Source organism: Sphaeramia orbicularis, chromosome 19, assembly GCF_902148855.1.
Source record: "Sphaeramia orbicularis chromosome 19, fSphaOr1.1, whole genome shotgun sequence".
NCBI lineage: Eukaryota > Metazoa > Chordata > Actinopteri > Kurtiformes > Apogonidae > Sphaeramia > Sphaeramia orbicularis.
The window spans coordinates 302,468-323,554 of record NC_043975.1 but is presented as its reverse complement, the minus strand read 5'-3'; the positions used below and the strand labels follow the sequence as shown (position 1 = coordinate 323,554).

Genomic DNA, 21,087 nt, shown 5'->3' with positions numbered 1-21,087 from the left:
TTTTTTTTTTTGCCTTTTTTCATAAATCTCTTACAAAATGTCTTCATGCATCAGCCTACAATGGGAAACTGGTAAGAACTGGTGGAATACAGTAAAAATGACAAATATCACAAGTTTTCTTCCAAATTAAATGTTGATATTAGAGATCATATGGTTATACAATGTAAAGGCAGTGAGATTAAAAAATGTTTTTATAATGGAAGTCAATGAGGGAAAGCAGAGGGACAATCTGACACTACAAAAAAAATACTAATGACATCAAATCAGTTTTGTTGATAATCTTTGACATATCCAAGACTCTAATCATCACCAATGTCCGATCCACCTACTATTTATTATACAGAAAATATCCCTTTTTTTTTTGTAATAAATCAAGTCATAATTCAATTCATTTGAAGGGTTAAAATCCTGAAAGTTGTTGAATGTTTGGTAGTTTTGAGCAGGGCTGACGTTCAAGAGATTTTTTGGGGAAAAAAAGCAAAAAAAAAGTTAAAAAAAAAAAAAATACTGATGTATAATGATTTTATAGCAGTTTTTTGTGCGTGTACATTTTTGCCATGAAGGTAACCAGCGGGGAGTAAATTTTTTGTGGGAAACAGGTTAAAGATCAATTTCAGATGGAACTCGGTAACCGTGAAAATCAGACTTTGGAATCAATCAAGATTTATCAGAGGTGTACTGAAACCCACTTTTATACTTAATTTTAATTACATTTTAAGTAGGTTTTAGAATGATTTTGTCTGTGTTTTATGCCTTGAATTGGATGTATTGGACTTTATTTCTGTTTTGTTTTAGTCTTTTTTTGCTGTATTTATTTATTTACGTCCTGAACTTTAAATAATCTGAGCCTTGTTATTTATTTCATGCTGTATTTATGCTGTGAATAGACTGAACAAAGTGATTCCACCCGCTGTGAACACATTCATCTAATAGAAATAACAGTAATTTCATGAACTAAATGTTTATTCTAACTTTAATCTTTCTGAAGTAAAAATGGACTACTGTGCACTGACAGGACGTTTTATAAAGTCAACAGCAGTTAAGATTCAGCGTCTGAACTGGGAAATAAACACCTCAAATCAGTTTTTTTACAATTTGATGCTTAGTTTCACTTTGATTTATTCACTTATATATTTATTACCAAGAGGCGGATGTTCAGACAGAATGACTTCAAAGTTTTGTTTTTTTGTGATGGAGAAATTGATGAAATTGTAAATTAAACAACTATTTGCTTTTTACACAATTATTATTTAGAATTTTACCATCATTCAAACTTTGGTCTTAACTGTTTAATTGATGCCGTGTTTTTCCTTTGAGTCTTGATTTAATTTGTTTTTACTATTTTTTAATTATTATTGTAAATGTTTCCTACTGTATTCTATTCTACTGTAAATCTTGATATTTTCATTACGACCTCTTCTTATAAATCAGATTTATGTTTTCTTTCTCATGAAACTGAACAAAATGACCATCACTGTCCACTCCAGCCCCGCCTCCGTGATGTCACAGCCCGCCTCTGATTGGCCGCTGACAGCTGGTCGTTCATCATCTGCGGCCCGTTGCCGTGGCGAGGCTGTTGTCGTTGATCCATGGCAACGGAGCAGAAGGTCACGCGGAGAGCAAGTCGAGGCGTCCTCTCTGTCGCCACGGTTACTAACCAGCACATCCTTCACCCTGCTGACGGTCGCCACGACGACCGCCTCCGAGGCCCAAGGCTCCACCTGACTTCACCTGTCTGTGGTTTCACTGGTTGAACTGGTTGAACTGGACGTCGTGTCGGTGTCTGCTCACCCTGAGTTATTTCGCTCTTTGCTTTGATTTATTCTCACTTTGTTCATCACCTTCATTTCTTCTCTTTTCTCTTCATTTTATTTCCTTTTCTGTCCGTCAAACCTTCAACTTTCTTCTTCTTTTTGAGACAATCCTTCCATTTTCACTTTGCTTTCCTACTCTCTTTTTTATTGTTTCCGATCTTTCAGAGCTTTATCTTTCTGATTTCCTTCACTTCTGTGTTATTTTTTTATCATGTTCATTTCTTCTTTTTTCTCTTCCTTTTGTTTCCTTTTCTGTTCTTTAACTTTCTTCATTCCGTGTTTTCATTTATATTGTTTTTGACACAATCCTTCCATTTTCATTTTCCCCCCCTTGTCTTTCAGAGCCTCATCTTCCCTGTTTCCGTCTTCATTATTTTCCTTTTCCATCTCTTCCTTTCCTCCTCTCGTGCAGACAGTAATGTGATCACTCAGCTGATCAATAACTCGAGGACTCGGTGTCACTGATAAGCCGTCGCTGCTTCTTCTTGTTAAGTGTCTGATGAATGAAGCCACTTGAACGCGAGAGGCCGTTTAGTGTCTCGTTTCATTTAAAGTCTCTCACATCTCGGAGCTTAAAGGGTTAAAAACGACAGAACCCACACAAAGAAGAACATCTGCCTTCACTTGTAATTTAACTTGAATTAAATCAATTAGATCAGAGAAGCTTCAAACTGAACAGGACGAAAAAACCATTTGAGTTTCTTTTAAAGCTTTTTGATCTCAACCAAAACACAGAAGGAAAATATTCTAAAATAACATGTTAGAATTAGAATAAATATTTAGCCACTGAAAAACCACAGTGCACTTCAACAAATGTTAGTTACGAAGTAGAAGAAACATAAACAAGTCACTAAAATTTTCTTTAAATAAATGTTCCGCTTTTCAAATAAAAAAGATCAAAATTAAAGACATTTTACTTCCTTGAAAGTCCTTTTTTAACGTTCCAGGTTGTGAAAAAACAGAACCAGAAGTCACATTCTTCTTCTGCTGTTTGTTTCCAAGTCGGTGGAAGGAGGCAGGGCTTACAAGAACAGTCTGCAGTTGCTAGGCAGACCTTGGAACAGCTGGCCAATCGGAGCACAGTCGGGTTTTAGGATCTAATGTCTGTAACAAAATATTTAGTTTGTTTTGCTTGAACTTTCTGTAGCATTAAGTCACAAGTAAGACTCCAAATATTCTGAAATATAACCACTTTTACTTGTTTCTTTTTTTTAAATGACACATATATAATAGTTTTCTCGCTATGTCACTGATATTTTTCTCTTGCTGATTTTTTTTTTCTTTTTTTACCTTTATTCAACTAGTTGCATCCTCTAAAGTTGACATTTTGATGCATTTATGACATTGGTTTCACCAAGCTGCCTCTTTAATGTTTTTTTTCTTATTGCGTTCCTTTGTAAATGATACCACTTATCAATAAACCAAAGGAATGAACATTAATGTGATATTTTATATATTTATGATATTTGCTATTATCTCAAATTAGGTTTCAACAAATAGCAGAGGGCTGTCATTCTGCATTTTCTGTTGTGTTTTTAGATGTGAGACACTACTCAGCACCATGGGCCAGATAAACCTGGTTGTGGACATGAACTAAAAGTAGATAATAAGTATTTTTAAAAGGGTTTCATTCCATTTGTCTGACAAATATCAATCACATCAAGTTTACTATTTTATTCATGTTTAACCCAAACAATGATGCCCACGATGCAGCAGTTTACAACCAAAAAACACAAAATATATAATTCATATTCAGCAAAATGAAGGAACATTCAGACACTGGTGACCTCTTATATTATATCTGCAAAGCAATAAGCCTCAGGCCACCCTCCTGCAATGCATGATGGGAACAGTGGGTCCTCCAAAGCCGTGTCCTGCCCTTTAGGGAAATGAATTCATCTTTGTGTGTCTGTGTGCGTTTTACCTGGAACCTCCTCATGTCTCGGGGGTTTCCTGCATTTTTCAGACAGTTCTGGTTACACTTCAGGAAGAACTTGAGGAAGAACCTGCAAAGACACAAACATATTGACATCATGAATAACACTGTCAATACCAGAAATCAATCATCACATATGATTTATTATGGAAAATAAATCTAGAGGTGGCTAAAAACAATGATGTGGTAAAAGTAGAAGTACTGACTCTACTGCAGGGTGGGGTCAAGGGTGTCACAGATGGACCGCCCACTACTGTTTGATTCATAACTTTTGAACCAGACCACTTTCAGACAAATATTCCACAGAATTGTAAAGGTCTAAATGCCATGTGAAACAGACTCAACAGCAAAATTAATTTCAAATATTTTTAAATGAAAAATATCAAAAACTGCTGCGTCACGGATACACAAAAAATTAACGTCTATTTTTTGCAAGAATTTTAAAGTTCTCCAAAGTGAAGTTCCTCTGACATTTTCATCCTCAAATGTAGTCAGTGTAAACCTTAAACCCTCTATTTTACAACCCAATAATTGGTTAGAGGAAAAAAAATTTTTATCATACCTAAATAGCAAGGGTTTTGATAAATGGCAGGGTCACGGATGGACAACAAAAGTAAATATCAAATTAAACATTTTTTATTTGAATTATCTATATCATACACATTTATTTATATTTACAACATACAAAGAATATTAATATCATATTCACATGTATTTTGCAGAGATATATGTATTTATTACTTTTAAACACTGTGTTTACAATATGACAAATAATATAATAATCAAATATCAGTGTATTTGGAATAAATGTAGTTTATCCTATCCTACTATATAATGTACGTTCTGTGTCCGTCCGATCGATGTTGCAGCACAGGAGGGTGTTTGTACGGATTTTCCTCAGCCTTCACATGCCCAAACGCCGCCAAACTCACCAAATGAATACAAATATTACCTGACTATCTACTAGGCACAATTTCATGTCTGTATTCAAATGTTGTGAGGTATGCTGGGAGATTTTAGCCTCTCATGCTATCGTACAATGCCGTTGTTGCAGCACATGAGGGCGTTTGTACGGAAAAAAAGAAAGCTACTGTCAAGTCACTTTTAATCTTTATTTCACACTAATAAATCTTTGTACTACTTAAATAAATTCATTGCTAAATACTCTTAAATATACATAATTAAAATTGTCTATTTCCAAGTATCACATCCTAGAGTTTCACTGATAATCTTATTCTACTGTCAGTGTTCTACCAGGCCTTTAGTTCGAAAATGTCAGAGTTACGAAGACTCAGAGCCGCGTGATGTACAGTCGCACAACATCACAGCTGTTTCCATGGTAACGGGCTGTAAACACACACAGAGAAGGACAAAAGAGACAAAACTCCCTCTCAGGCGACACACTCGGTCTCAGAGGGTCTCTGCAGTATTGATTACCCAGCATTCTCTGCTGCTCAACTCTAATGAGGCTACAGAAGGACAAAGTGCTGACACACACACACAGAGAAAACACAAACACACATTAAATCACAGACACACAACAGATGTTCTGTAAACAAATCGGCCGCTTCGACAAAAATATCAACATCAACTCAACAAACAGTTAAAATCACTGATCAATACGGACACACGTCTTTGCCTGATTGTGTCTTCTGCATCTTTTTCATTGTCTTTGTCTCATTGTGTCTTTTACATCATGCCTCTTATTGCCTTTTGTTACATTTTTTATGCTGTTTTTCATTATGGTACACTTTCAATACAGGTGCAGTTACAATCACTTATCAATACTAAATAGCATTATAGTGGAGAGTTGTGTTCAGAGCTCTGGAAAAAAATAAATAAATACAGGTTTAACTTTGGGTCTCGACCTTGAGAGGGACTGTCCTCCAGCGTCAGTCTGAAGTTTACACCCACTCATCAAATGGACATGAAGGTCATGTTAATGTTAGACTTTCTCTGATTTCTTTGAGCTGATCCTTTTCTGAGGACGGTTCAACAACATACGACTGATAAAAACTCATGTATCTGTGTTTTCTCTGAACAGAACGAGTGGATGTAAAGTTACTGACACAGACACATGGACGTTAACGCCGTCATCATGTGATCATGTGACTCTGAACGGCAGCGGGATGTCTGTCTGAGCGGGTGATGTTTATCTGAAGATAACCTGAAGGAGTCGGCGTGACCTCTGACCCCCACACAGAGTCTTATCGCCGTGGAAACCACTCAGCCTCAGCTGATCGTCATCTTATCTTCAGTCACACAGACTCATCTGCAGGCGTATGGCGTGTTCATCTAAGTACCATTAAACAGAGGTTATCGACCCGTTTCATACCAGTTCACAGACATGATTCAGCTTTAACCAGATCATCATGTTAGGAGCTTCGTACAGCAGCAGAGGTCGGATAGGGTTCAACTTTTCCTTGACTGGTAGGATATTTTCCAACTATTACTTGAACAGAAGTATATTTAAATTATTGCATTGAAATTGAACAGCAGCGTTTTTCATTCTGTCTCTTATTTCCATATTGACCTCATGATGTTTATGTTCATATTTAATGATTTTTATGGTTTGGTTTAAGGAACGAGATCAGGGTTTGGTTTTAATAAAGAACAAGTCTGCAGAAATGTGATAAATATACAATAAACACATCATTTATTTGTAAGATTAAAGGTCATTTAAGAATTGATGGCAATAAAGACTCCAGAGAAAATAGCTGACATGAAAAGCATTTTTAGTTAAAAAAATGCTGATGTTATATATATTTGTACTTTTCAGAATCTGTTTTTTTATACAGTATTTTTGCTTGTATTGGAGCTTTATTAATTACATGCTTAGGTATAGATTGTGATATTTATGCCAATCACATTTGAACCCTCGATTAAAAACATAAAACAAGTGGATTTTTACTTTGAAAACATAACATTACAAATATTTGCTCAAATATAGTTTGTGCTGCAGATGGTACCAGGCCTTTGAGGTTTGTATTATATTCAGAATAATTTCATCTAATCTTAATAAGTATAAGTGATCATATTTAGAATAAAACCTCATTTTCATCTACTCCTACAATGTGCTTTTATAAAAATGTAACTATTCCTTTTCCCGTTTCAAAATAAAAGCCCTGGATATTTAAGAGGACAGAAACCATTCATTGGTTCCCAGAGCTTTTATTGTGGTGTTTGTTTCTATAAATAACAGTTTGACTGAAAATTTGAAACACACACACCTGCAGTGACCGAAACCAGACGATAACACTTCAGATAATGATCTAGAACCACCAAGTGCTGAAAACACCTGGATTATGTTGTTGAATATTTATAATCAAACCTGTAATGGTCAACATTTAGTTTAAGTGGCAGCTCAACATGACAGAAACCAGATGTTTATCCAGTTCTGTTTTTCCTCGGCCTGTGTTTGAGGAGTCATAATTGTTTTTCTGCTTCACTGTTGTCAGTGCTGTTTGTTTGCTTTTTTTATAACTAATCTAATTCGGTCACCAGTCCATTAAACCTTGTTAACTGGTTCAGAACAGCAGATAAACTCCCACCATGTCACTTGTTGAGAGTTTAATACTTGAGTTTCATTGTTTATCGAGGCTACATACAGAAATTCATATAAATAAAATAGAATAAAAAATATCAGTTGTTAGGGTGGAATGTGAAACTTAAAAACACTTTTTTTGTTATTAGAGAATGCAACGACAGTGGATTTTTTTTCCCATAAGTCTCTGCTGTGTAAGAGGTCAGAGGTCAGAGCTCTTTAACAGTGGCTGTATACCACTAAACTAACAAAAATGACCTGTATGGATGCTTTTTGGAGCCACATTTTTGATGTTTTTAGGGCTGTAGATATCTGAAATCTCTGTACACTCCATTACTTCGGACCTGAATTTGTGTTTGACATTTCCACTGTAAAGTAAAAGTGTAAATTCATTAGTAGAATCCACCAGAATGCGATGTTAATCAGTCAGTCCTTCCCTCTGAATGTGTCCCACAGCGTTGAATGAACCCTTGTGTTCATGTTAGGGATGTCCCGATCCAATCTAAAGATCAGTATCTGCTGCCGATCTGGCATTTTTTTAGAAGACTGGATCGGATTTAGTAACGATCTGGGCCCAGGTCTGCGGGGTGGGGGGGTTTATTTACATACGTCCTGCCCCCTCACATAAAAGTTTCCGAAGGTAGGGAAAAGGAAAATCAGCTGCACATCAGCAGGACGGTTAGAGGAATTAGTAAAGCATTTTTAAAATTTCACTTTAAGGTCCGGTAGTGATGGGCGAGTCGGGTTTTTTTCAACCCATGGGGCTTTTGTGGAATTATTTGACCCAACCCAACCTGTGAGTAACCCGCTGATCATCACTAACATACAGCATGGAACGCACCCCCATATAATCCCTAAACAGACCTGTTTATAGACACATGACAGCAGTGGTAAACATACAGCCCGTGGGCCAAAACCAGCCCGCCAAAGGTTCGAATTTGTCCCACAGTATGAATTTGGAAAGTGCAAAAATGATCCTAAAGTTCTTCAGAGTCAAAGGGGTTATAGTTCAGGTTCCACATTCAGACCAACTGGGATGTACAGTAAAAGAATACTATAATAGCCCTTAAATAATGACTCCAAATTTAAATCAAAATTCCATTGTAAAAAGTCGGTATCGGATCAGTATCAGCAAAACTAATCCTAAAAAAAATTGGATTGGAAGCAAAAAAAAATCCAGATCAGGACATCACTATTTGACGTTTTGTGATATGTTGTGTATTTATGTACTTCTAGTGGAGTACAGGACGTGGTACTTCCTCACCGCTGACTCCTTTACTCTCCTCCTGCCTGCGATCGAGGCTGTAAATCTGCACCAGAACAGATTAGGCTTTCAATTTGTTATGTGATAAGCAGGGACCACACACACACACACACACACACACACACACACACACACACACACTCAGACACACACACTGTATTACTGCTCATATTTACGAGCAGGAAATTAGGACGCATCGCAAATTTATCTCCGGGAAGAATGGATGTCGCACACACTCTGAACACACAACCACGGCCGGAATAAAACACACAGCCTCTATTAAACACACACACCCTGGCTGTGTCAGAGTTAATATGCTCTATGAGGTAGAAAATGTAGTCACAGTGTGAGGAGGAATTATACTGACGGTAATGTACTGCCCAGGATCAGTGTGTGTCGGTGTGTGTGTCGGCGTGTGCGTTTGCGTGTGGGCGTGTGCGTTTTATTCCGTGTGATTTACGTGCTGTTGGCAGCGCTGCCTCTTCATCTGATGCGAGTCATTGACGCCGCTGCAGGTGCGCGTTCGTCTTTACTTTTCAGCAGCTGTTTCACTTCAAACGTTAGCTGACTGTTCACCTGCCGCTAACAGACGCTCCGCCGCCGCCACTAATCAATCACAGCCATCGATCAGAGGCCGATTAACGAAGCGATGGATGAGGACGAGGATGGAGCGGTTTAAAGTATCAGAACCATGACATGTCAGGGGATTAATGGTGTTTTACCTTCGTCTAAAACCACAGAGGAACAGTTAATAACCAGGAGCACAGATTATAATCTGAGTGTACAGCCGAGAATCTGAGATCACTGAATATAAACTATGAGACTTCAAATCTGACAGTATGGTTCATAATCTGAGTCTGTTTTATAATCTTAAAATACGCACTACAGTCTAAGAGTATGGCTCCGACTATGAAGCTATAGTTTATAATCTAAGAGTCTGGTTTATGAATTTGGAATACAGATTATAATCTGAGAGAACAGATAATTTTACAGTATAGATTACAGAGTAAGAGTCCAGATTATATATACTGGTTCATAAAAGATCTGAATGTACTGTTCGAGAATCTGACAGTACTGAAGATAATCTGAGAGTCCACTTTATCATCAAAATTTGTGAATTATAACCTGAGTTTGTGGATTATTATAGTTATTATATTATAATTTAAGAATATATTACAATCTGAGTGTATGGATTCTACTACAAAACTACAGTTTACATATGTGAGTCTCAGATTTTAATCTTTGAGCACATCTCTCAGTCTGGTTTATAAATTGAGAATGCAGATTATAATCTGAGTGAACAGATAATTTTTCAGTATAGATCACATACTGATCTATAGACTCTGGTTCAGAAGAGTCTGCTTCATAATCTGAGAGTCTGGTTTATAATCTGAGAGAACAGGCTACAAACTGAGGATATGGTTTGTAATCTGAAAGTTCAGTTGATAATATGAGTGTAGGTTATAATCTGAGAGTACAGATTAAAATATTAGTGTCTGGAGAGTCCGGATCATAAACTGAGATCAAAGATTATAATATAAAACAATAAATTACAGATTCAGAATATAGATTCTACATAGAGAGTCTGGTTTATAATCAGAGAGTATGTATTACAATCTGTGGGTATAAATTATAATCTGACACTCCTGTTTATAATAAGGATGTCCCAATCCGATCTACAGATCAATATCGACTGCTGATCCTCCTGATCCTGACCACATCCTGCTCCCTCAAATTAAAGTTTCCAAAGGCAGGAAAAAGGAAAATTAGCTACACAAAAGCAGGAAGCTTAGAGAAATTCATAAAACGTCTATAGGTTTCACTTTAACGTGATGTGTGAATCGGGTGTTTTTTGACCTGTGGGGCTTTTGTGGAATTATCTGACCCGAACCCAACCCACCCTGCATATACACTGACATTCTTTTGACCCACCCCAACCCGAGCCACGATTAACCCACTGATGTGTGTATCACTACTGTACGGCGCAGAACTCATCCCCATATAATGTATATCATGTATATACTGTATATAATGTATATATACCTGTTCATAGACGTGCTATAGCAGTGGCAAACATATGGTCCACGGGCCAGAATTTAAAAAGTGCAAAAATTATAGTCAAGTTATTAAGAGTTAAAGCTGCCATAGCTGTTTAAGTTCAGGTTCCATATTCAGCCCAATTGTGATCTACAGTTTAATAATAGTATAATAACCTATAAATAATGACTCCAAATTTAAATCAAAACTTCATTGTAAAAAGTCAGTGTTGGATCAGTATCTGTAAAACTAATCCTAAAAAAAATTTGATCGGAAGCAAAAAAATTCAGATCGGGACATCACTAGTTGATAATCTGTGTAAATGCAGGGCTCAAAATTAACTTTTTGACCTAGGAGCACTGTGCTCCTAACCCTAAAAGTTAGGAGCACAGGCTAAAATCTAGGCGCACCACTATTATATAAAAAATTTGGAGAACAAGCAAAACTCTTGGCCATACCAAGTAATATTCCTATATGTATTTAAGCAATGTTAACAACCTAGAATAAAGTATTTGAATAGAGTATGAAAGAAAAAGCTTACATTAACACAGGTGCAAAACAATTGTCAATGTGTGGTATATACTTTAGTTGGTTCTTGGAGAAGAAAGACGAATCACACCATTATTTGCAACAACCAACTTTTTTATTTCATGGCCTAAAGGCCCTTAGTCACTGTGGTCTACACCACGCCTGAAGTCAAGTCAAACTTTTGACGAATCATGTACACGTCTGGATACCGCTTGTTGTTTATTCATTAGCCCCTCGATTCGCTGGTTAAGGCGGCCTTACACTGTGCGAGTTTAGAGACAATTTCTCACTCGTGCGACTATTTCTGGGATCGGGCCAGATGTGCCTCTAATCGTGTGTCGTGCTTCGTGCAGTGTACATGGGGTAAAGAGAAGCGATTAGCACCTCACGACCACCTCACAACCAGCAATCGTGTGTTCGCAAGGAAAACGGAGCTGTTTGAAATCCTACTCGCTCCTCGTGAGTGTATCGTACTGTCAAAGCAGTGCCACGAACCGATGTGCCGCAAATTCTCACACTGAGCATGTGTGAACACAGACGCGTACAGTAGTGTACAAGCTAACAGTAGCTGGCTGTTGTCCTAGTGCAGTTTAGCTGTTGCAGCTTACCTCTAGTTCTCTTTGCTGTAGGATGACAGCCCATACTGTCCACGTCTGGACAACCAATGCCTGCACCAAACACATCGTTGTCTTTTCTTCTTTTTTGATTCCTCACAGGTAATGGCACATATTACCAAAGCAGCTCGTTGGTTTTTGTTTAGCACTACCATTTCGTGGCTCACGCCAATGCACAATCGTCTATGCGCTTTTACGGATTCCTTGATATTTTAACGTTGTATTTCCGGATACAACACTCGAACGTGTGGCGCGTCCTGTGGTGTATGGTCCTACAGTGTGAGCAGTCAGGTCGCATACGAGCGTCGGTCCGTACAGTGTGAGAACAGGAATCGTGAGCCTGAATGTACGACTGATTCGCACAGTTTGAGATGGAGCTGCGTGCAACGATCGAAATAATCGCACAGTGTATGGACGCCTTTACGGTCAGCTGATCGTGTAGCAAGTTGATTCGCGCAACATGATCATCTGACTTGCAGGATACATTACGTCATGGGAAAATACTTGGAACAACGCCAGCGCTACAAACCGGGTTTGGCGGGAGATTGTTTCAAACGTCGGTGGAGTTATTTGATCCCTTTGTTTATGCTGCCTGCGCACGCGAGGGGGCGGGGACTAGATTTTCCGCTTCAGTCAGCGGGGCGTGGAGCTTGTTTATTTTCAGCTGACGAGTTACTTCTGCAGCCATTATTCTAGGCGCACGTACTAATTTTCGCTCATTTTTTTATTGGCGCACCGTGCGATCGTAATCTCAAAAACAGTCGCACTACCGAAATTCTCAGGCGCATGCGACCGTAATTCAGTCGCAGTCACGAGCCCTGAAATGGAATATAATATGAGAACACAGATGATGACCTCAGAGAGCAGGTTATAAATATAGAGTACAGATTCTATACTGACAGTTTGATTTGTAATCTGAGAATAATCTGAAAGTCTGGTTTACAAACTGATAGTACAGCTTGTAATGTAACAGCGCAGTTTATAATTTTAGAGGAAGGTTCATAATCTGACAGTACACATCACAATCTGAGGGTATGTATGACAGTTTGAGACTATGGTTTACAATCTGAGAGTCCACTTTATAATTGAAGGGTACAGGGTTTATAAACAGAGAATTCATCATAGATCATGCACCAAGTACTATATATAATATCTGACAACAACTCATGATCTGACAGTATGTATTACAGTGTGAGAAGAGGGGTTAGACTGAGTCCTGGTTTTACATTTTAAGAACCGACTGTAACCGTGGAACAGAGGAGCTGTCAGACGGCGGCGTGTTCGTCTTTTAGCGTGTTCTCTGAACGCGTCCTTGGCGTGTTCCCCTTCACACGCTCTTTGAACGTTTGTTTCCCTTCATCTTCTGAGTTCATGTTTTGTTGTTTATTCGTTACCCGTTGTCCCAGTGTGAGTCGTGTGTTCTCTGAGTTTTAATTGTGTGTTCTCTGTATGACCTCTGCGTGTTCTAATCATGTTCTCTGCGTGTTCTTCATTCGCTGCTCATGTTATTTCCAATGTTAATTAATGGATCCACAACGAAAAACAAACAACAAGAAAAGACAACAACAGAGTTAACCAACCACAGCAGTCCGCCCTGACCAATCAGATCATCTCGACTGGTGTGTGTGTGTGTGTGTGTGTGTGTGTGTGTCTGTCATCAGATGTGTTCAGGCCTGTTGTTCTAATTAACACCAAATGCTGGACAGGTTTCCTGTTAATTAGTGTCTGTGGCTGGTTTCAACATGGAGCTAATTAACAGCCATTAAGACACACTCAGACACACACATGTACACACACACCTATGTTGTCTATTTGTGTTTGTGTGTGATCCATAAAATGACAGCGCTGTGTGTGATAACAGTTCATGTTCCCACAGACTCAATAAGTGACACAAATTCTCATGAACAGGTGTATTAGGAAATATCTGTCAAACACACTGACGGACAGAGGTAGACTACAACTCCCAGGGTGCATTTCACCAACCCACACACAGCTTCAGATTGAAGATGTCACAGTCGAACAATGTCACCCAGTGGATGTTCGGCTTCAACAAAAACCCATACAAAAATACAGGTTTACTCTATAATAGCCTATGATAAGTTCACTACTAGATTAAATTTTCACAACACGTTTACAATACAATTGTTTGTTAGAAATATTAAACTTAACTATTATTTTTGACTAGTTTGTTGGTAAATGTGTTGGATATTTGCTAATAATAGACTAACAGTAAATTTCTCATTTTACAATCCTACAGGTTGATGAGGTACAAGTTTTATTTTAGTGAATGATCCCAAAAAAGTTCGATATCATTTATTTTTCAGGATTTTTTTTTTTTTTTTTGTGGGAAGAAAAGAATGCTGCATATCCTACAGAGATGCATGGCAAATCGTTTGAGCACCATCATCGTGATGTACATGTGCGCAATCGTCACATCACAGGTCCTGCGATGTAGGAGCCAAATGAACTCAACGTGTTCTCATCTAATTTCGAGGGTACCTGACTGACACACACTGCATGCAGAGATCCACCAATCGCAATCGTTCTTATTCAGTTAGCTGAAGTAGACCACGCCCCCTGCACATGGAGTGAGTCGCTGGCAACAACAATAAAAAATGAGCAACAAACAAGAGAAAATCCTTGAAAACAAAGACTTGGTGCCAAAAAGAAAAGCAACATCAGTTATCTGGAATTATTTTGGCAACAAGAAGAATGAAACTGAAACACATGACACAACAAGAGGTAACACAACTAATTTGTTTGACCATTTATGTCGGCACCACACAGCTATTATATCCTCCTGAGTATTTTTTCATATTGCAATGTATATCGCAGGGTTAAAAAAAATCACAATGTCAGTTTTTTCCAATATCATGCAGTCCTAATATCCTACATACTGAGGCATTTTACTTTTTGAGGTCAATAAATAAAGGAAATTTATGTTGATATAAGTAACAGCAACAACAAAGAAGAAACACAAGGTTCCTGACAAGGAGTTAGTGACCCATAAATACACCATGACTGATTTTAAAAGTTCTTCCTCTAAATTTCTATAATATTTTTCATGCTCTAACTGTAAGTAATAATTTTCTACCACAACTAACCATCTACTTTCTTCACATCTCAGTGAGGAAGAAACATCTACCATTAAAGTTTAAGGAAATGTTGATGTTTTTATCTCAAATCATCACGAACATGTGTCCCAATATTTATGTCCACATAGTTTACAAATATCAATGTTTTCTTTAAAAAAAGAAACAAAACAAAATCAATGTTGAGAGAAATTAAGTAAAAACCATCTCTGAGGCATTCTGGAAACAAAGATGGCAATTTATACCAAACAAATCAATGCAATTCAATGACATTTATCCCATAATATAAAACTCTATTCTAACATTAGTTGATATTGTTTTGGATCCCAGACCCCTGTTAGAAAAGAAACACCTGGATTCAACGTGTCCACAGACTTTTGTCCATATATGGTAGATGTGACATATAAAGCATCACACTCTGAACCTGTCCAAGCGACTCCTGTATTGATTAAATATCAGTGATCGGTGAGGGAGAAACAGATTAAAAACATACATGTGGTCACTCAACATGACCATGTGACGGCAGGAGGCAGGAGCTCCTCCTATGGCAGACAGACGGGGTCAAAAACGACCACAGGAATATTCAGACTCTGACATTTTACTGCTAAACAAGTGAATGTCAGCTGCCAATCACTGTTCATACATACGCACAAAGACACACAACAGTTACACAGACACACACAGACACACACTGCTGTGATGTATGGAGAAGATGGAGGAGGTGGAGGAGACAATTAAATTAAAGTGAGGTGATAATGAAGAGTCCATCGTCTCCGTGTCTCATCATGTTACACAAAATGAAAACAGACAACTCTCCTCCTCCTCCTCCTCCTCCTCTTCTTCTGCTAGTCTTTAACAGGACCTGGAGGGTTAGTGTTCACCAGAGACTCATGCTGCCTTCACGTGCTATGGGAATTATGGTAAATACTAGTTACAAACTCGAAAATTGCACATGAACGCCCCCTCACGTCGTATTTTCCACTGGAGAACTGGGGGAAAAAAATGATCCACATGATGAAAATAACCTTTGACCTTTTCAACATGGGAGAGAAAGGCATTCACGGCGATTGAAAAACAATGTTATTATCAACGTTCTGCTGCTGTTGTTAGCTGAGGATTCTGCACATTTATAGCATACACGATTTGCAAAAAAATTTATTTTACCAAAAAAAAAAAATGTTGCATCAGATGAATTTACACATTCAAAACTGTTTTACTCAAGTATCAGGTCATCTGACTTTGATCCCAGATGTTTGTTCAAATGTGTCCAACCCCAGTCAGATCCTAATTATCACTAATCCATTAGTCTTTCTATGCTTACCCATCTGAATCACTTCCCTCACAATGAACACCTTCATAGATGACTCCATCATAAACACAGTCCACTTGGTTACATAACAAACCCAAACGTCACTGGGCCATTTTCGGAAATTTTGTCACGAAGTGCATTGTGGGAATGGGAATTCCACACAGCTGCAGTCTGTCTGTCTCTTCATGAGTGCTGAACCCAAATGTGTCCTTTACCTCCATCCACCGACTAGACTCATTCTGTAAAATAACCTTGATGGACTGGAGAAGTTTATGTAGCGGCAAACTGGCTTGTTTTCTACCTGAATCTGTGAGAAACCGCTTTCACTTGGTCGCCATTCCCACAACGCAATTGAAGTTGTTCACTGTGAGGGAAGTGATTCAGGTGCAGAAGCATGGAAAGACTAATGGATAAGTGATAATTTAGATATCACTCGAGTTTTACAAATTTGAAAAAAAATTTGTGATGAAAGTCATACGCTGCTTTAAACAAAACACATTCATAATTTTGCATTCACAAGTGGAAAGGATCATCTTCCCGATAAGCGCCTGAAGGCAGCATTAAACCAGCACTGGTGAAATAACTTCAACAACTGACAGAAAATGAACATTCACCAAGACAAATAAATTGACTCAGCATAAAATGCACACATAAGAAATAACGAAGAATGAACGACATGATGGAAATGGTATAAAAACACAAAGTGAAACAAGTGTTGCAAGGTACAACAAACCCCACCCCTCGCACATATTTCAACCATTATAAGTAAATGGGAAGATTTTTTAAAAATCAAAAAAAAAAAAAAAAATGGAACTTTGACCTACTTTTCCTAAAATGGCATGACATCTATTCTGGGTCACTGGCAATTTATAAACCCAATTTGGTATGAATTCAACCAACAGTTTTGCTGCTAAAGTGTTAAACAAATAAACCAAAAACAATACCCTTGCCTCCCCTTCGGGGCAGGGTAAAAACAACAAATGATGCTGAAAACTATGTAAGATGAAGATGAAACTTTGACAATGACGCAAAAAACCACATGCAAAAACAACATAAAACCCACAACAAACTGATGAAATGTTTAAAAATGAAAAAAAAAAAAAAGCACCAAAAACAATGCAAAAGAATGAATAAGAAAATTAAACAAAAGATGCAAAGGGACAAAGACAAAGTAAAATATGCAAAAAAACACAAAACACACGATAAGGTGTGAATAATGCAAGATGAAACAGGATGACAAAAATGTGTACAGACTAAGACAAAGATGATGAAATAATGAAAATGCAGCAAAACGTGCACAACAAAAAATTATAAAACAGAATAAAAACATGACAAAAATTTGAAAAAGACAAAACAAGATGAAAATGACTGAAGACACAACAAGATGACAAAATAAATGGAAAACAATTAGAAACACTGAATTTTCACTACAGAATTCAACTGAAACAAAACATTTTCCATTTTGCGATATACGCTGGATAATTTTCTTCTGACAATTTTCTAAAAATTGTGCTAAAATCTAAAACTCATTAGACGTTTGACTGGAGTGACTCAACTGGATGGCAGAGCTCATTTACATATTTAATTAACATAATTAGCATTTATCTGCCATCTCTCAGGCTTCGTCTTCCGGCCTGAGGCTCTGACCAATCACAGGCCAGCCCTGCAGACGGACCAATCAGAGAGTGGTGTCGCTGTGCAAGAGTTTTTCATCTCATTACAGATTCTCGTTAAGTGTTCCTCCTTGTTAAGACAGATTCTCATTAAGAGTTCAGACTCCAAGTGACGGAAATGAAAAGCAAATTTAAAACATGTCAAAGTTTAATTTACAGCAGAGAAGAACAGAAGAGCAGGAGAAGAGGAGGAAAAGGGAAAGAAGGACAAGAAAACATGAGGAAGAGGAGGAAAAGAGGAGAAAGGAAAAGAAAAGATGAGGAGGAAGAGGAGGAAAAGAGGAGAAAGAAGGAAAAGAGGAGGAAGAGGAGAAAAAGAGGAAAAAGAAGAAAGAAAAGAGGAAGAATAGGAGGAAAAGAGGAGAAAGAAGAAAAACAAAAAAGAGGATGAAGAGGAAGAGGAGGGAAAGAGGAGAAAGAAGGAAAAGAAAAGAGGAGGAAGAGGAGGAAAAGAGGAGAAAGGAGGAGAAGAGGAAGAAGAAAAAGAAAAGAGGAGGAAGAGTAGGAAGAAGCTGAAGAAAAAGGAGGAAAAGAGGTGAAAGAAGGAAAAGAAAAGAGGAGGAGGAAGAGGAGGAAAAGAGGAGAAAGAAGAAAAAGAGGAGGAAGAAGAGAGGAAAAGAGGAGAAAGAAGAGGAAGAATAATAGTAAGAGGAAGAGTAGGAGGAAGATGAAGAGGAAGAGGAGGGAAAGAGGAGAAAGAAGGAAAAGAAAAGAGGAGGAAGAAGAGGAGGAAAAGACAAAGAAAAAAGAGAAGAGGAGGAGGAGGAAAAGAGAAGGAGAAGAGGAAGAAGGAAGAAGAAAGAAGAGGAGGATGAAAAGGACAAGAAAGAAGGAATGAACACATAGGAGGAGTAGAGGAGTGTGTTGAAGGTAGTGTTTAGACTTCAGACAGAGGCTCCTCAGTTCGTTCGTCTGCTTCATGGGTTTGAAAACGTACAAATAACCATCAGGAGGTAAAATCAATCACATCATCACAGGAGGTTAAACGCAGACAGATGTCAGCTGACAGACAGCTGATCCGTTACCGTGGCGACTGCTGTTTGTTGTGCATTGCACTTTGAGCTGAACGCCTTGTTAACAAAACGTCCTCGACGACAAACAAACAACTAAACTAAACATGTAAACACAGCTGTCACTCAAACAGGCTGAGTTTAATGAGGCGACGTGTGATGCAACGACAAACCCAATCATGAAACGCAACACAGACACACACAGACACACACCTCTACCTGCTGCTTAATCACTGTTCAATAACGATTCATTAGCAAAGCTCACTGGTGATCAATACACACAGTTAAACACCACACCGGAGGAAAAACCAGGACTGGACTCACATGACTCCTGTCTGAAGAGTTCCTGTTTTCAACTTCAGACCCAAAAACCTCCAAATTTCTGCCACAACTACAATATTTATTTAATTCTTCAACAGTCAAAACAATCCTGAATAAACACACTTCTCTTTCTAATCCAGGTTCAGAAAATAATGTCAATTATCACCTCCAAAACGGAATGTTCACGTTAATGCAGCGCACGAATCACCAACCAAAAAGGTCAAAGGTCAAAGGCAGTGTCACCTCATGTCTTTCCATTCTTATGAGCATGTAACAAAGTTTCCCTGGGACTCAACAATGAACTCATTAGATTTTGGGGGCCAAAGGTCAAAGGTTACTGCGACCAGAATTCTGGTAAGTGAATGAACTGCACGATCAGAACATGATGCAAGGATATTGGACATATCTGACTAAACCTTCTGTCCACATTTTATTGTTCAACACTTGGACTCAGTGATGAACTCAGTAGATTTTGGAGGTCAAAGGTCAAAAGTTATATTGACTACATTTTTAGTATCTGAAAGAACTGCACGAACAAAACATGATGCAAGGACATTGGACATATCTGACTGAAGTTTTTGTCCTCATTTTATTGTTCAACACTTGGACTCAGTGATGAACTGAGTGGATTTTGGTGGTCAAAGGTCAAAAGTTTATTGACCACATTTCTGGTATTTCAAAGAACTGCATGAACAGATTATGAGTGCATTCACACCTACTATGTTTGGTCCATTTAAAACGGACCAGAGTTTGTTTCCCCGAAAAGTCCAGATTTTTTTTTTTTTAGGTGTGAATACAAACATGCGAACTCTGAATTAAACCAAAAAAGCGGTTTCCCAATGGAATATAACCAGCCCCAAACCCAGGAATCAGGCCCTTTTATGAGCTTGACGAGCCACCGTAGCCGCGTGGCATTGTGGGTAAACAACATTGTGGAAGAAGCCAAGCCTCATGGGTAGCCAGAGCTAACAGCAGCAACCACGAGCCGTGGACAGACGTGGAGCAACGAGGACACTGAATGTCTCATGGACATTTGGTCAATGGTCACGTAGGACCTCCATGTTTGTTTTCATCAACACCCGCCCTCTCTGACTCACCCCGCCCCCAACTTGTCTGTCCAACACCAGCGTAGTTCGTCACAGGCTTGCTTCTGTTTACAAATTCTGGTCCACTAGCAAAAAGTGCAATGAGAATGCGACCCCAACGAAAAAACTAAAGTGTGCATTTGGAACCAAATAAGCGGACCAAAGGACTGTCCAGGTGTGAATTCACCCTATGATTAGGGCTGTGTATCATAAGAATCGGGTGATAAGACACAAACCACAATATTAGGACCACAATACGATACATCACAATATATCAAGATACTGTTAACAAGGCAATATTTTTTGTTTGTTCCGTTTCTTCTTCTAAGAGAATAATTCCTGGAAAAGTTTAATTATACCAGAAATATGCAAAAATACTAAACTAAATATTATTTGATTAGAACATGATTTAATACTATATCACTAAACTTTCCTCAGTAAAAACAAAATGTTGTTATAAATAACACCAATAAATAAATAAATAAAATGATGTTTACAGACATTCCAGTTTCAGATCCTGCTCAAATGTTCATATTCTATTAGTTGTGAACAGAATGCCTAGTGCTCAGTCCCTGAATCATCCAACATCATAACATTATTTTTGTGCGATCCCAGCAAAGAAATTAACATCTGCCTCTCAGACAGTAAAAAGTGCTTTTAGGATGATTGAAATAACCATTATTTAACAAAACAGTGTTATCAGTTTAAAAAAACTACATGCATGACCTGCAATATCACAATACTACTGTTTTAGTACGAACAACAGAGCAAAATACCCATGTGAAAATAAAAAGAAAGGAAACACAAAAAACAAAAACAGGAACCTCCGCTATATCTGCATTTGAATAAATACCTAAAAA

General features: G+C 38.0%; 1 protein-coding gene across 2 annotated transcripts in view; it reads right to left on the bottom strand.

The window, feature by feature from the left end:
* Nucleotides 1-21,087, bottom strand: part of LOC115410671 (transcription factor COE3-like) — a 91,524-nt gene that overhangs the window by 42,070 nt on the left and 28,367 nt on the right. For both annotated transcript variants that reach the window (XM_030122415.1, XM_030122417.1), the window contains exon 7: nucleotides 3,739-3,820. In XM_030122415.1, the coding sequence (XP_029978275.1) occupies nucleotides 3,739-3,820 (82 nt within the window). The remainder of the gene's footprint in view (nucleotides 1-3,738; nucleotides 3,821-21,087) is intronic.